The sequence below is a fragment of the Sinocyclocheilus grahami genome, unplaced genomic scaffold, assembly GCF_001515645.1.
Source record: "Sinocyclocheilus grahami isolate Dianchi unplaced genomic scaffold, SAMN03320097.WGS_v1.1 scaffold121.1, whole genome shotgun sequence".
Classification (NCBI taxonomy): Eukaryota; Metazoa; Chordata; class Actinopteri; order Cypriniformes; family Cyprinidae; genus Sinocyclocheilus; species Sinocyclocheilus grahami.
Window position 1 is genome coordinate 1645722 of NW_015505300.1, and position 17825 is coordinate 1663546.

The window sequence follows — 17825 nt, forward strand, 5'->3', positions numbered from 1 at the left end:
TTGTGAAAGCGAAACTACTTTGTTTGGTCTTCCAAAAGAGGACGATATCCCTAGAGCTGATCCATACTGGTCGCTGAGGAAATACATCAACTTCGCGCTGTGGATCGCCGGATCAGCTTTCACCGTGGACGAAGCGGAGTCCAGCCTGGGGCCATCACATGTGGTTGCCGCAAGCCCTCCGGACGCTCCTTCGTCGAATCCGCCGGCCGCTCCATTCTCAAGCCCGCCCGCCTCTGCTCACTCAAGCCTGCCGTATGTGACGCTGTGTTTCGTTGTGAAAGCGAAACTGCTTTGTCTGGCCTTCCAAAAGAGGACACGACTAGAAATCAGTGGTTAAGTTGTATATACAACACTGTTCCAGAACAGTTCAACCCAAATATTCAGATGTGTGCAGCACATTTTATTGAGGACCGTTTCCTGATCCTGGTAGTACTCTAGACTACAATGCCGGCTGTTCTGACTCACAGACTGCAAGTATGTTTTTTATATTTAAAGAATTTGCCACTGATGATTCAAACGCGAGTTCTGGGCAGCGTAGAGTAGCGCTTGTTGTTTGTCATTTCTCCAATCACAAATGTAGACATGGTTTTATGTTTACGCGGCACGATGTAACGCAACACATAAAAAGACAGTATAAGTCATTATAATCCGTAATTATGTCCCCACTGGATGCAACAAATGCCTCGTTTATAATGGGTTTTAATGTTTTGGTCTCGTCGCTCCGGCCAGACAGGGCATCACAGTATGGTAGGGGGCGTAACATTTCCGTCACACGCTTGAGGTATTCGGCCAATCACAACGCACTGGATAGCTGGCTAATCAGAGCACACCTCGCTTTTCAGACCGATGAGCTTTGTAAAAATCTACGCGTTTCAGAAAGGTACATAATGTCCAGTATGTGGAAAACACTGTGTTTTTTTTTACTTTAAACCACATAAACACATTTCATTACACCAAATACACAAAATAAATGTTCTTTTTAACAACATCATATGACCCCTTTAAACAATAGGTCTATATAATATTCATATAGGGGACATATAATATTAGCCCTACAGTTGAAATACATGAATGAAATACTATTTAAACCTATAACATTTTACATAACATTTACCCATTTTATCTCAGAATTCTGACTTTTTCTCTTGCTAATGCAAGTTTATATCTCCTAGTTCGGACTTTATAACTTGATTCAAGTCAACAATTGCGAGTTTGTCAATTCTAAGGAAAAGAAAAAAGCTAGAAGTGTGGGATTATAAACTAAAAAGAAAGAATGACGAGTTGATTTTTCTTACCAGAATTGTGAGATATAATCTCAGAATTGCAAGAAAAAAGCCAGAATTTTTAAATATAAACTCAAAATTACATTTTTTATTATTTTATTCCATGGCTTGAATAGACTACTACGTTAAAACGGTCATTTTCTGCCACCACAAAAAAACGTCATCACTGTTTGAAAACACTGAAATTGGTCTATATACTGATACACATGCCTTTTCTTTCTCAACTGTTTAGGTTAAGACATATGCCTAACCGACTGTGTTTACTAGGATATTCGCCAAAACGCGCATTTTGATGTAATTTTGTCTATTTATTCATCCATACACAAAAAAGCGGAAGAGAGCTCAATTTAGTATTCGCACGGTGTAGACGCGGCTGTCTGTGTGCGTGCGCTTCAGATGTGTGTGCAGAAAACTTCTCACACAGCGTTCGACTGTTCCGCCAACAATTCCGAGCGTCTTTTATGCTCACCTTGTGCCTTCGGGCAGTCCTTATATCGAGTCCTGACATATGGGAAGCCAAACAACCCAAAAATGGGACGAAACAGCGCGGTATTAAAGTGTTCGCGCCGTGCTGACCTGTCATCGGCGCGACTCAATGGACCGAGCTGCGCGACCGACTCGACAGCGCAGAGAGGACGTGTTTACTAGCGCCACCGAACTGATCAGTTACAACAGCGCAGCGCGAACATTACTCTCGCAGAGGTTCGTGTTTTTTTTCCTGCACATAACAATGCAGATCAGTATTAAGTTATTACATTTCTTTTGCTTACCTTTCTACTACGTGTAAACAGTTGTACTTTGAAAAAATGCAAATATAAAATATATAAGACTTTAATAAATGTACAATACCATAGTCCTCTTGAGGAGCACACCCAGCTTCTAGTATATATATATTTTTATTTTGTACTAAGTTATTATTGTTGTTGTCTCAAGTTCTACATTCAGCACAATATTGCCCATTTAAAATTTGAACTATTATTAAATAGCCTAGTATATATATGGGATTTTTGTTGTATAGGGAACATTGTCATTTAACTTTGTACAGTTTTACAGTTTGTAAGCCTTTTCTCTACACTCCAAATTAAATAAATACATTTTAATTAATTTTAAAAATCTCTTTAAATATTAGGGACAGTGTATGTAAATTCAATATGATGAATTTTGAATTTCCATAAGGGAAAATTTATGTCCTGACAGAAAAGTATCAGTACATTTTACAATTTTTTCAAGTATAATCATATGCTACAGGTTACACAAATATCCTTAAATGTAAAATTTACTTAAAATATGCCTTGATGAACGAAACCATAAAATATTTTAATTCTAAGAGGATAATGGAAGTTTCTGCTGTGAACGTGACTACTAAATATAGGCTATACGTGCTTCATAGTAGCTAACACTCCTGTTTGCATGTAGTAATATGAAAGATAAGCAAAAGAAATTTAATAACTCTTCATTATGTTATGTGCAGGAAAAAAACACGAACTTCTGCGAGAGTAATGTTCGCGCTGCGCTAGTAAACACGTCCTCTCTGCGCTGTCGAGTCGGTCGCGCAGCTCAGTCCATTGAATCGCGCAGATGACAGGTCAGTGCGGCACAAACACTTTAATACCGCGCTGTTTCATCCCACTTTTGGGTTGTTTGGCTTCCCATACTGATATGTGAGTTTGAACGAGAATGCACGCGTTGGCGGGAATGCATAGACAGACATTATGTGAAAACGTGGACAGTGCCAAAATAAAGGTGCCTATTTATACTACAGATATCGATATTTTACGTGTGGCATCGATGCATCGTATCGATCCATCGTTACAACCCTAAAAGTTACATAGATTTTATTTTCTTGCTGATCCGAAAAACGATCCGATCTGTGGCTCAGAAACCGTAATATGATCCGAACCGTGAGATTTGTGATCCGTTGAACCACTAATACATACATATATATATATATACTACTATACTCCAATTTTAACTTTTCGCTATCACATAAATAAATAAATAAAATACCAAATAAAATGTTACTATATAAATCAAAATCCAACATAATGTAAGTTTACAAATCAATATTATCCGCAGAACAATTTTATCAATCACACCACCACAAAATGGTTCATAAATCTAAAATTATACATATATATATATATATATATATATACACACACATACAGTATGTGTGTGTGTGTGTGTGTGTAGTAGCAGATATATATATATATACTAGTAGCGTGTTTATTTCTGAAATTGACACATTAAAAATGTATTAAAACAATCAGAAACTGTTCCTGAAGTAATTGTCTTTTTCCCATATCCTTTAGTTAGTGCTGTTATCAGATATTTAAAATACTGTATTTGTTTTTTATACATTAATTTGGAGATTCAATGTGAAAATATAGTAACGATTTCAAATATTTATGTAATGCGAGATAAATCACAATTACAGAAAATGCGTTTGATTAAAAAAAGCCCTTATATGTAAGCCAGATAACTTCTAATGCAGCAAAATTGATTCAAATTTGTCTCATTTAAAAGTTTTACTAACCTGCTGACCACTGATGGTCGCCACAGGAATACCAGAGGCCTGTGTAGACTCCATGGTAGCGGTGACATGACCAGACACCTTAGGGGGGAGAGTGAGGTGGCCCGGTGTTGACACAGGTGCTGGAGCTATTACACGGCTTGGCATGGGCGTCTTCAGAGCAGACTGGAGTGAAGAGAAGAGAGTTGTAGGCAAACATGGACATCCCTTTTTACATTTGCTTACTTTTGACTTTTCAGGGAGTCGACAAGGGGGATCAGCTTTATAAACTGATGGTACTTTAAAAATACTGGTGTACCTTCAGAGGACCCTCAGTGAAGGCTAGGGAAAGACCCTGAGGGAGGTGGGATGGTGCTGCTGACACAGAGACATGCGTGCCTGGCTGGATGGGAAGGTGCTGAGGGAGAGGAGGGGGCAGAGGCTGAGCTGTTCCGTGGGGCGGGGGCTGAGTCTGGGGTTGGGGGTAGGGTCGTACCACTACCATCTCCTGCTTGTCATCTCTGAACGCTATGGTTCCGCTGGACATCAGCTCACGTGGAGCATGATTTGAGTCTTCATGTCCTCCTTAAAGGAACCACATTAAGTCAGTTGATGGTGTAAACAGTTTAATGACATATAAACATATATGGAAGATAAATTCAAGACTGTCTGTTTATAATCATCTAAATGAGCACAACATTTCCCAAGCTTGTTGTCATCTACATTTGATATGCATTAACACCAGGGTTTTTAAACCAGGTGTCCATTTCCAACTACACCACTTTTCAAAAGTTTGGGGTGTGTAAGTTTTTTTTTTTTTAATTAATACTTATATTTAGCAAGGATACATTAAGTAGATCAAAAGTGACAGCAAAGACATTAATAATGTTAGAAAGGATTTCAATTTCAAATAAATACTGTTCTTTTGAACTTTATTTATCAAAGTATTCTAGTTTCCACAGAAACATTAAGCAGCACAACTGTATTCGGCATTGATAATAATAAGAAATGTTTCTTAAGCACCAAATTTTAATAGTACACATTTAAAATTTTAATAATATTTCAATTTTGTAACTATTTTTGATCAAATAAATGCAGCCATAGTGGGGATAAGAGTTATCTTTCTAAAACATTTTTAAAAAATCCTACTGACCCTAAACATTGAACAATACTGTTGTAACAGATCCAGTAAGACAGGGGTCAGCAAGCAAGTTTGGCATCGGGCCAACAAAATTTTTGCTACTAGATGGCGGCCCAGATTATAGTCAAAGGACAATTTAAGAAATTAATTTATGAAAAATGCAACTAGAATTGCCTGTGACATGCTGTTACAGTGTCTTTTATAACTGGTAGTGAGCTGTTACTCGGTGTTAAAGGGGTCATATGATGCGATTAAAATTTTTCCTTTCTCTTTGGAGTGTTACAAGCTCTTGGTGCATAAAGAAGATCTGTAAAGTTGCAAAGACTAAAGTCTCAAATCCAAAGAGATATTCTTTATAAAAGTTAAGAGTCAGCCACGCCCTCCTAAAATGGCTCGTTCTAACACGCCCCCACATGTCTATGTCACTATTTGGGCGGCGTTACGCAACTCTTCCCATATCTTCACACAAAGAAAGAAGGCATAACTTTTATTCTCGCTGTAGTATTATTGTTGCCGCCGCCATGTCGTGGAGATGCTGTGTGTTTCGTTGTGAAAGCGAAACTACTTTGTTTGGCCTTCCAAAAGAGGATGATATCCACTTTGTCATGCCTGGAGCTGATCCGTGCTGGTCGCTGAGGAAATACTTCAACTTCGCGCTGTGGATCGCCGGATCGGCTTTCACTGTGGATGAAGCGGAGTCCAGCCCGGGGTCGTCACATGTGGTTGCCGAAAGCCCGCCGGCCGTGCCGTTCTCAAGCCCGCCGGCCATTTCTCACTCTAGCCCGCCGTGTGTGATGCTGTGTGTTTCGTTGTGAAAGCTAAACTACTTTGTTTGGCCTTCCAAAAGAGGACACGACTAGAAATCAGTGGCTAAGTTGTATTTACAACACTGTTCCAGAACAGTTCATCCCAAATATTCAGATGTGTGCAGCGCATTTTACGGAGGACTGTTTACTGATCCTGGGAGAGTAGACTACAATGCCATAGTTCTGACAATACTGTTCTGACTCACAGACTGTAAGAACGTTTTCATATTTAAAGGATTTGCCACTGATGATACAAACGCGAGTTTTGAGCAGTGTAGAGTAGCACGTGTTGTTTGTCATTTCTCAAATCACAAATGCAGACATGGTTTTATGTTTACAAGGTGCGATGCAACACAACGTGTAAAAAGACAGTATAAGTCATTATAATCCGTAATCATGTCCCCACTGGATGCAACAAACGCCTCGTTTATAATGGGTTTTAATGTTTTTGTCTCGTCGCTCCGCCCCGAGACATGGCATCACAGTATGGTAAGGGGCATAACACTTGTGTCACACGCTTGAGGTATTCGACCAATCACAACTCACTGGATAGCTGGCCAATCACAGCACACCTCGCTTTTCAGACCAATGAGCTTTGTAAAAATCGACACGTTTCAGAAAGGCGGGGCATATAGGAGAAACAATAATGTACAGTATGTGAAAAATAATGTGTTTTTTTTACCTTAAACCGCATGAACGCATTTCATTACACCAAATACACAAAATAATGTTCTTTTTAGCAACATCATATGAGCCCTTTAAATCCTGTAGGAATACAGTCATTAACAAAAAGCCACATTTGTGTGGTGGTGTCCGGCAGAGTATGTGAGCGGAGTGGAGCGTCAACAATTTCCCCTCCGTGCTCCGTGCATTTAATAATCACTCTGCTCCGGGTTCACCATTCCCGCTCCCACTTCACTCCTCGCAGAAACACCACTCTGCGTCTAAAGTATTATGCTTGAAATATCACAGTTCTGTTCATAACGTATATTAAAAAATAAAATAAATAAAATAACAGCAGAGTTTCAAAGTGGCTTATAAGAACACTAGTGTTTAAACTTTTTTCCTACCACACGATAAGCTAATAACATGGTTGTCAGCATTAAATGGGTCATATGACGTTGCTAAAAAGAACATTATTTTGTGTATTTGGTGTAATGCAATGTGTTTGTGGTTTATGGTTAAAAAAACACATTATTTTCCACATACTGTACATTATTGTTGCTCCTCTATGCCCTGCCTTTCTGAAACGCATCGAGATCAATCTGAAAAGCGAGGTGTACGCTGATTGGCCAGCTATCCAGTGCATTGTGATTGGCCGAATGCCTCAAGCGTGTGATGAAAATGTTACGCCCCTTACCATACTGTGATGCCATGTCCCGGCGCGACGACACAAAACCAATAAAACCCATTACAAAAGAGGCAATTGTTGCATCCAGTGGGGACATAATTACTGATTATAATGACTTGTACTGTCTTTTTACGCGTTGCGTGGCATATCGCGCCGCGTAAACATAAAATCATGTTGTGATTGGAGAAACGACAAACAACAAGTGCTACTCTGCACTGCTCAAAACTCGCGTTTGAATCATCAGTGGCAAATTCTTTTAATATGAAAACGTTCTTACAGGCTGTGAGTCAGAAGCGCCAGACTGTCCTTGCAAAGTTGGAACTGCCTCACTTTATAGAAACAGCCTTTGTGTGTAGACGGCATTGTAGGTTACTTTCCCAGGTTCAGGAAACAGTCTTCCGTAAAATGCACTGCACACATCTGAATATTTGGGTTGAACCATTCTGGAACAGTGTTGTAAATACAACTTAACCACTGATTTCTAGTTGTGTCCTCTTTTGGAAGGCCAAACAAAGTAGTTTCGCTTTCACACCGAAACACACAGCGACAATACTACAGCGAGAATAAGTTATGCCTTCTTTCTTTGTGTAAACATTTGGGCGGTGTTATGCAAATCTTCCCACACAAATCTCAAATAACTGCCCTGATGACTTTTGTTCTACCCGCTTAAATGATAGAAGTACTTGCGCTGTACAATCTATAAAGACTGTGTCTGTTCCCCGAATAGTGAGGTCAAAATATAAATTTAATGCAGGATCTAGAAAAAATCTGATCATGATTAAACCAGAAAAATTTTAAATAAATGAACAAAAACTATTTATAAAGTTTGGGCTCCTAAACATTAGATCACTCTCACCCAAAGCAGTTATTGTAAATGAAATGATCACAGATAATAATTTTGATGTACTCTGCTTGACTGAAACCTGGCTAAAACCTAATGATTATATTGGTCTAAATGAGTCTACTCCACCAAGCTACTATTATAAGCATGAGCCCCGTCAGACTGGTCGTGGCGGCGGTGTTGCAACAATATATAGTGATATTCTCAATGTTATTCCTTGCCGCTGTCGCCTCTGGCTTGCTTAGTTGGGGACACTTCATGTCCAGTGATATCGTTGACATGATTGCAAAGATATTAATTTAAACTGAGCTGGATGTTGACATCACTGAATTCAATGATGAACTGTCCTTAACTGAAAAATTAGTGTTTACTATTGTCATTTTGCATTATTGACACACTATTTTCCTAATTAATGCTGTTCAGTTGCTTTGACACAATCTGTATTGTTAAAAGCGCTATATAAATAAAGGTGACTTGACTTGATGTAGACATGTGGGGGTGTGTTTAAACGAGGCATTTTAGGAGGGCGTGGCTGAGTTTTAACTTTTATAAAGAATATCTCTTTGGGTTTGAGACTTTAGCCTTTGCAACTTTAGGGATCTTATCTATGCACGAACAGCTTGTAACACTCCAAAGAGAAAAGAAAACGTGAAATCGCATCATATGACCCCTTTAAAAAGGCATAATTGCTGCTTTTCGCTGTGTGTTTAATTAAAATTAAACATAACTTTGTGCTCAGCCAAAACGATATGACCAGGAACAAATAATAGATTCATGAGACCACGAATGCCTGTTAAATATAGCCTACTCATAGCATCATATGACCCCTTTAAAAAGGCATAATTGCTGCTTTTCGCTGTGTGTTTAATTAAAATTAAACATAACTTTGTGCTCAGCCAAAACGATATGACCAGGAACAAATAATAGATTCATGAGACCACGAATGCCTGTTAAATATAGCCTACTCATAGCATCATATGACCCCTTTAAAAAGGCATAATTGCTGCTTTTCGCTGTGTGATTTTTTTCTGATGAAAATAACAGTTATTTTACCTACAGATCGATGCATTTCTTACAGATTTCTGCTAATTCGAAATCGGGTACAGATGAAGTAACACTGTAAGATTACATTTGTTTGAATGCAATATTGAGAAAGCAATTGCGTGTGAATAAGTGTTGTAGTTAAGGCTGTGCAAAAAAATCAAATGCAATTTTCATGCGCATCTCGTCAGTAAAGCCACTCCTGTGATTAGTAGTAAATCTCCAGCACGTGCTTTCAGATGGAACGGCATTTATTACACAGAGCCGTAGCTCACAATGACAAGCTACACAAAATCACGTTCATAATCGGCAATGAATCGCCTGCGATTTTGAACGCGATTTTGCGTAGCTTTTTTTAGTTTTCGTTTATTTCATTTATTTGTACAGGGACAACGCACAACAACAGTGGCAGTGTTGTGCCAGAGTTAGCTATAAAGCTAATTTGCATCTGGAGTCCCTGGGCAGAATGTTGTTACAAAATTACACTATTAAGTCACAAACAATACAATACATATAACACATACAATATCACATCATACTACATTAAATTACAAAGCCAAGTCAATGATCACATATTTGATTTTCCTTAAGCCATACTTTAAGCGTAGTTTTAAAAATACTAAATGTTGTACACTCTCTAATATAAACAGGTATTAAATTACATCTTTCTGCTGTTCTAACTGAAAAAGCTGATTGTCCAAAAACAGTTTTCTTAAATTGAGTTGATCAGTCACCTCTAACTGATGACCTAGTCTGCCTGACATTGTCCTTACAGAAAGTCACACATTGTTTAAGAGGTGGTGGTGCAAGATCATGAAATAGTTTGTACATCAAACACACATCAGCAAATAATACAAAATTGTCAAACGTCAATAATTTATACTTTTTTATAATATTGCAGTGATGATAACTCCTTGGCTTTTTAGCTAAGATTTTCACAGCTTGTTTATAAATAGTATATAATGGTTTTAACGTGGTTATACTTGTATGAATACATATAACACATACAATATCACATCATACTACATTAAATTACAAAGCCAAGTCAATGATCACATATTTGATTTTCCTTAAGCCATACTTTAAGCGTAGTTTTAAAAATACTAAATGTTGTACACTCTCTAATATAAACAGGTATTAAATTACATCTTTCTGCTGTTCTAACTGAAAAAGCTGATTGTCCAAAAACAGTTTTCTTAAATTGAGTTGATCAGTCACCTCTAACTGATGACCTAGTCTGCCTGACATTGTCCTTACAGAAAGTCACACATTGTTTAAGAGGTGGTGGTGCAAGATCATGAAATAGTTTGTACATCAAACACACATCAGCAAATAATACAAAATTGTCAAACGTCAATAATTTATACTTTTTTATAATATTGCAGTGATGATAACTCCTTGGCTTTTTAGCTAAGATTTTCACAGCTTGTTTATAAATAGTATATAATGGTTTTAATGTAGCTATATTTGTATGAGACCAACTTGTAGCACAGTAAGATAAATGAGGGAGGATCATTGTATGCATAAAGAGTTTAGCAGCAGCCACAGGTAATCGGTGCCTAATATTCCTGAAGATCATCAAGCTTGCTCTAGTACTTTTATGGCTCATTTCCACTGAGCGGTACGGTACGGTACAGTACAGTACAGTTCAGTACAGTACGGGTAACCCTGATCAGGCTTGCTTTTCCACTGCCAATAGTACCCCTACTTGGTAGGCATGGTGAATGCCAGAAAGTAGCACTCGACGATAAAGCGCGACAATAAGCACAACTCTGCCTCTTTTTGTTAAATGTCAGTTTTAATTAACAATAATAGCCATTATAAAAGTATAAGAGGCTTATATTAGAGGAAATAAAGATAAAAGCAAACAATTCAGTCAAACGTAGGCCTATGCTACAAAGCACTGTACTACGGTAAAGTTCAAAATAATTATATAAAATTAAACATAACTGTGTGCTCAGCCAAAACGATATGACCAGGAACAAATAATAGATTCATGAGACCACGAATGCCTGTTAAATATAGCCTACTCTAAACTAATTGTATCTCATGTTTAATCACTACAGAGACATCAGACCCAGCGGCAAATGTTGGAAGGACTAGCAGAGCTAAGGCTGCTCTAGGCAGATACATGAGCTCTGAGCACCCGGTGATTGCCTGGAGCTCTGAAATCGACATAGCGCCTATTGAAAATGTGCTATCTTTATAAATAAACAGCAGATTTGAGTTTTAAACAATTACATTCTTGCCTGAAAAACTCTTAAAAATAAATTATGACACAATAACAGTAATATTTAGAAAATTACGCGTGTTTTTGGGCAATGACGTTTCACAAGTCCACAAGAACAGAACGCATATTGAGAAACAGCTATTGTCTGTGTGAAAATATAAAATTATAAAATACACGGTTATATTTTTTTGTGTTTGCGCACTCTGATGTAAATAAGCCCTACAACTCATGGACAGCAGAGCGGAATGAGTGAAGGAGAAGCTTTATCCCCTTGTATCACGCAAAAGTGACGATTCTAGTCAACCAATCAACGTTCTGCGATGAGTTTATCTCCACCCTTTTGGTACCCTTTGCTGTGCTAGGTACCCCAACGGAAGGGTACCAAAAAAGTGGTACGGTACGGTTTGCTATTTTGGTACCATTCACAACTTCTAACAGTGGAAATGTAAATAATTGCGTACCGTACTGTACCACTCAGTGGAAACGAGCCATAAGAGACCAATTTTTTATATATTTAAGTTTTAAAACCTTGATCATTAAGCACCAGATAATAACTAGCAATTCTATCCCAGTACGTAAAAGAGCATATTTCGTTCCAGTCAATAAGCAGAACTTCATTGATGCAGAAGTCAAAGCCATGCTGAGTAAAGCTATAATACAGCCATTTACATCCCCATGGGCTACTCCAGTAGTGCTAGTGCCCAAGAAGGATGGAGGAATGCGTTTCTGTGTGGATATCTTAAAGTCTGTCTATGGAGCTACAGTATTCAGTACCGAAAAACCCTAGGAGTGGATACTGACAAGTGGCAATGGACAAGAGTAGTACCCAGAAGACTACTTTTGTTACCAAGTACAACCAGTATGAGTTTGTTTGTATACCATTTGAGTTGAAAATGCTGGAGCAACATTACAAAGTCTGATGAATAAAGTTCTGCAAGATCTTATAGTCAAATGCTGTTTTGTGTACATAGACGGCATTGTCGTATACTCCAGAGAGATCCAGCAACACTTCTAGGATCAAAAGAAGGTGTTTGCTGCATTGAAATCAGCTGGCCTAACACTTAACCTTAAGAAGTGTAAATTGGTAAGAAAGTCACTGACTTTTCTATAACACAATTTCAGAGGAAGGGACAATACAGAGGATTCCAAAGTGGATGTTGTTAGGAATTTTCCTATGCCCAAAAATGTTAAAGTTGAGCAATTCTTAGGTCTTACTAGGTGTTATGATCACTTTATTCCATATATTGAGTAAAAAAACAGAATGTGCTGCTCAACTTCATGCACTTAAGAAGAAAGGTGCACCATGGAACTAGTCTGAAGAGTGCCAACATTCTTTAGAAGACTTGAAGGATGCCCTGCAGGCCCCGTTCTCATGCCCCCAGACTCAAGTAAACCATTCAAAGTACAGACTGATGCGAGTGACATCAGACTTGGGGCTGGACTGACTCATGAGTCAGAGAGGGGAGAAGAAGTCATTGCCTATGCATCCCGGCTGCTTCAAAGAGAAGAAAAAATTATTTGCCATTTAAAAAAAGAATGCCTTGCTGTGGTCTGGTCGGTCTGGGGAAAAGTGGCGACAATACCTGGAAGGGAGACTTTTTGAAGTCCTTACAGATTATGCCACACTCACTTGGGTTTACAACCATCCTTGCCCAACATCAAGACTTACTAGGTGGGCTATCAGACTCCAAGGTTTTGACTTTACTGTGAGGTACCGGAAAGGGAGATGTAATGTAGTGCCTGTTTCACTGTCCCTTGCAATGCTTGAATAAGAGGCACTGGGATGTGTTGCAGTATGCCAAGCAAAAGATGTGAATGGAGATTAACTGGGAAGAACATGGCTGACCAGAATGGTGATGAATCATTGCAGCATCTGTGGGATGAAGAGAAGTTTAACCCTATCGACCCCCAACGTATCCACTATGTTGTACAAAACAGCTTTCTGTTCAGATGTATTCCTGATGGTCAAAAGGGGCATACTTTGCAAGTCATCATCCCAAAGGATCTACGGCAGCAATTTCTCCAGTTTACACATGATAATCCTTTGAGCAGGCATCTTGGGTGCATGAAAACATTGCGTTGACTACTCAATGTCATGTACGAATTGGCCAGAAATTCAGCAAGATGCATTGGATTACTGCAAACGTAATCTGTCAGCAATACAAGTCTGTCAGCAATACAATCCACGTATATCCAAACTTTCTGGAACCCTTCAATCTACTCCTGTAAAAGAACCTGGATATATATTGTTGGCACTGATCTTATGGGCCCAGTTTCCAAGGAGCATGAAGCTGAACAAGTATTTGCTGGTCACTGTGGATTACTGTAGCAAGTGGGTTTAGGTATTCCCTTCACGGTCAGCTAAGACACATTTGATAACTAACATTCTTATCAAGGAGATCTTTACTCAATGGGGGGGTACCTACATATTTGGTGTCAGACCGAGGACTACAATTTATGTCCAAACTTCTAAACGCTACCTGCAGACAACGGGGTGCAAGTCAAAAACTCACCACTGTATACCACCCGCAGACTAACCTGACAGAAAGGGTGAATAGAACTCTTAAGATCATTATTGCATCATGTCAAGGACAATCACCCGAATCGGGACCAGTGGATTCAGTAAGATGTTACCTGACTTCTATGCTTAAAATAAGTGGTAATTTAACTCTCAGTAATGAGAGTCATATATATATATATATATATAAAGAACAAAAGCATTCAAGCTCAAGTGGAGCAAACAGAAAAAATAAAGCAGACCAGTACAGAACGTACATACACTCGAGTGGGCCGAGGTTTATCGTGTTTTTATTGTCTCACATCATGTTAATGTTGAGAAAAACAATAATATCCACATGAAAGTTGGCTCCGCAGTCTGATAACAGCAAGAATGCGCGCCGGCACAGATGTTCCAGAGACACAAAGATAATGGTGTGCTAAACAAAGTTTCTTTCATCACTTTGTGTTTTCTGTTCTTAAACCTCAAGATCATTTCGCTATCAGATAAGCTCTCTTCTCGGCTCACTCGGAGTACAGCTGCGCTTACCTGCAGTCATGAATGCAGTGATGGACAGCTGTCTTTCCTCAGTTCGACTGTTTGGATTTCATGTGATTTCTCATTGTGGTGGTGATATTATGATAGCTCAGTTTCACTAATTCATTTGATCAAAAGTAATTCCATTTTGTAAGATCATTTTGAGTAATTCCAAACTTTGCACATTCTGTGATCAAATACAATCAACTTGATAACACACTCCACAGCGCCACCCAGTGCTGGTAATAACTGACTTTTAGTTTGAGTGCTTAGGACTGATCATGGATTCCCTGCATTTATGGCCAGCAAAGCAACACATGGTCAAATTTGAATTGTGTTTTTATTTTTCTAATAATAATTACAGATAGAATATTTGTGCACACCCCTAATCATTATCAGAGGTTTTATAGTGGAAAATGTACTTTGCTTGCTAAACCTCATATTGTATTGTTTGTTGTTTTGTCCTAAGGGTTTTTGTATCCACTTAAATTTTTGAGGGCATCTCAACTGGTCAAAGTTTCTGATTTGTTATTCACTTTAACTTTGGAATTTCTTCTAAACTTCTTTACGGACTACCATTTTGGATGATCTTGGATTTTATCCTTCTAACATCTGCAATGCTGTGATGAACCTTTGCCATTTGTGGTAACTCAGGACTTTAATGTTGGTAGGACTTTAAAACAGTTTTGCCTCCAAGTATGAAAAGATTGATAACACTGCTAAATGAAATATGGTCCAGACGTTTGTGATGTTTGAATTTGAAGTTGTATGCTCTTCTAAAAAGGGTATTCAAATATGTTATTCAATGGTGATTGAGCCCCCTTCATTTTCTTTATGTGACTTTTGATATTGGCAACTGTTACAGTGTATATAACTAAAATGTACTTATGATCTATTAAGCATTCACTAACATTACAGTCTAGTTCTTTATATTAGTCTGTATTAGTCAATGTGTCTAAAACCTGTGTTCTTCTGACTTCCTGGAAATCCTGTAGTGTTGCTGCCTGGTGTTTGTCCTTGTCCCAGGCCAGACGGGAGTCCTGGATGTGGATACTGCTGAGAACTCATCGTCACAACCTCTCAAGTTATTCCTGAAAAATCAGAGAGTAAAAAGGACATAATGCAGCATGCAATCGCGAATGAATGCGTTTAAGAATAGAAATAAATGTGTTTTAATTTAAACAAAAAACTACATCACTTTGGCTGCAGGTTATTACTAGATATCTGAAATGCTCACATTAGAGAAATGGTGTACCAAACCATACAGTCAGTATCTTGTGTTCAGACGGTTACCTTTCATGCAGTATGTTATAAACCCAAAAACAATTAATTAAGTTAAATAAACCACAAAATAACCCGAAGTGAAGGTATTTTTATAGGTAACGTTATATTCACACATATAAAATAGCAATGTCCTTCTCTCAACAGTGTCATCTCAGTGAAATACGTTTACTAGGGTTAAATAACCTTTAATTTAACGACAAATGCGAAATCAACCCCACCTGATAGCAAAGTAAACGCATTTAAACTGGCTGTATTATTTCTGAACGCTGCTGATTGTAACATTGACGATTGTCAGGACACCAAATCGAGCAGCTTTTGTTCCTGGATGGGCTCGTGAGTTTAGGGTTCATCATGTAGATGTTAAACCACACATGTAGTCTAATGTAAAATACAGACCAGTAAACACCCATACACCTTTCTTTTATATGATAAAATAATTAGTTTTATGAATCAAAACAGTCGCGGCTGCTAATAGCCCAAATACCTTATGAGTCATTTCTAAAAAAAAAGAAAATAATCATAAATATCGTTATCAGATAATTACAAAGCACTGAAGTGACCAGAAAAAGTGCAGTTACTTAAATAAACTACAAAAAGAACTGTAAATGCGTAACAAATTGACTTCATGTTGCTGACCATCAAGTAACATAGAATAATGCACAAGACCTTCTCAGATCACACATGCATAACGTGTTCTCTCCGGACAGGTATTAAACTGTGTTTAAAGGGCCTGGAATGTCAATTTCAGGCATATTAATGTTGACAGATCATTCGTGGTCATCCAAAGACCAATGAGAGACTCACAAACAATTATAATTAAAAACATGATATTTTAAAAAGGCACTACAAAGGCAGATAGCTTTTCCCCTTTAGTTGATCTGAGGGAGCATCTATCACCAAAGCTTGAGAGTATTACTTTATTCAACACATGGGGCTACAAAGCTATGCAGACACAAACAGTATGCTGATAAGGATTGATCTAGTTGGGCTCTTTCCACGCCACCAAGCTGTGCTGAGTGGTTGATGTACGTGGAGCAGAAGAGTGACAGGGTACAGAGGGGACACAGTCTTTCAGTCATCGCCCCTGCATAAAGGCCCGAGTGAAGGATCCTTTCCACCAGTGTTACAGCTTTGGTGCAAAACCAGTCTTGAAATGTACCTACTTGTAATACGGTATCTCTTCCACGGTTCCTATGCGAGATCCTGTCCATTTTGGACAGTATTGTGCCAACAGTTTGTTTCTTAGTGCAATGTGCAGTGCTGTTATTAGATAAACCCTGAATACCGCCCCTTTAAGCCCCTGGTTCTTTTGTTTGCTTATTTCTATTACAGTATAAAGTTTTTTTTTGTTTGTTCCTGTGCATTTGTATGTTGCTTTCAATACCTTTCCCTCTGCCCCCAGTCAGTTTGAACAGTCTCACACTCTTGAAAATCACGGCCGAGCAGCTTCCTTGTGTCATGTGGATGTGGCTTCCAGGCAGCTCTGGAGTTTACGTACAGTTGACTCATCCAAGGAGAACAGGTCAAAGTCAAAGGTTGTATTGGTGATGTTGAAATGGCCAGTCTTCTCAATGAGGTTCACAATCTAAAAAAAACAAAACACAAATGCATATGTCAACCAAAAAGCAGCAAACATCACTCCTGAAAGCTGACAAAAGCGTCATGAACCACACACATATCAGGTGTTCTACAGTGAGAGACACTACCTGCAATTCTTAAGAATGCATTCAATTGATCTTAAGTGAAAGTAAAGACATTTACATTGCTTCAAAACCTTTCTATTTCAAACGAATGCTGTTATTTTAAACTTTCTACTCATCTGTGAATCCTGAAAAACAATTATCACGGTTTTCAACAAAACATATTATAATGATTCCTGAAGGATCTTACTGAAGACTGGAGTAATGGTTTTTGCTTTGTCATCAAAAGAATAAATTAAAATTTAAAATATATTAAAATAGAAAACAGATATTTTGAATTATAATAAAATTTCACAAGATTTCAGTTTTTGCTGCATTTCTGATCACATAAATGCAGCCTTGGTGAACATAAAGAGAATTCTTTCAAAAACATTAAAAACTGTTGAACAGTAGTGTACGTTAATATTTTTTAAGTCCTGAAAAAAGGATCTGATGAAGACATTGATCAATATTCAAATGGAATTTGGTATAATGCATGATAATGGCATTTTTCAGGTTTTGGATTTATATATATATATATACAGTGGGTACGGAAAGTATTCAGACCCCCTTAAATTTTTCACTCTTTGTTATATTGCAGCCATTTGCTAAAATCATTTAAG

The 17825-nt window shown here is 38.1% G+C and overlaps 2 protein-coding genes across 5 annotated transcripts in view; both read right to left on the reverse strand.

Moving 5' to 3' along the window:
- LOC107589892 (histone deacetylase complex subunit SAP130-like) overlaps window positions 1-15330 on the reverse strand; it is a 33975-nt gene extending 18645 nt beyond the window's left edge. The window contains exons 1-3 of the mRNA XM_016278467.1: window positions 15202-15330; window positions 4115-4380; window positions 3820-3981 (exon numbers count right to left, since the gene is read on the reverse strand). Of these exons, the coding sequence (XP_016133953.1) occupies window positions 3820-3981; window positions 4115-4380; window positions 15202-15307 (534 nt within the window). The 5' untranslated portion in view covers window positions 15308-15330. The remainder of the gene's footprint in view (window positions 1-3819; window positions 3982-4114; window positions 4381-15201) is intronic.
- A 749-nt stretch (window positions 15331-16079) lies between these two features.
- The window catches only part of LOC107589857 (protein ENL-like), a 10653-nt gene continuing 8907 nt past the window's right edge, over window positions 16080-17825 (reverse strand). For all 4 annotated transcript variants that reach the window (XM_016278422.1, XM_016278423.1, XM_016278421.1 and 1 more), the window contains one exon: window positions 16080-17108. In XM_016278422.1, coding sequence (XP_016133908.1) covers window positions 16980-17108 — 129 coding nt within the window. In that variant the 3' untranslated portion in view covers window positions 16080-16979. The remainder of the gene's footprint in view (window positions 17109-17825) is intronic.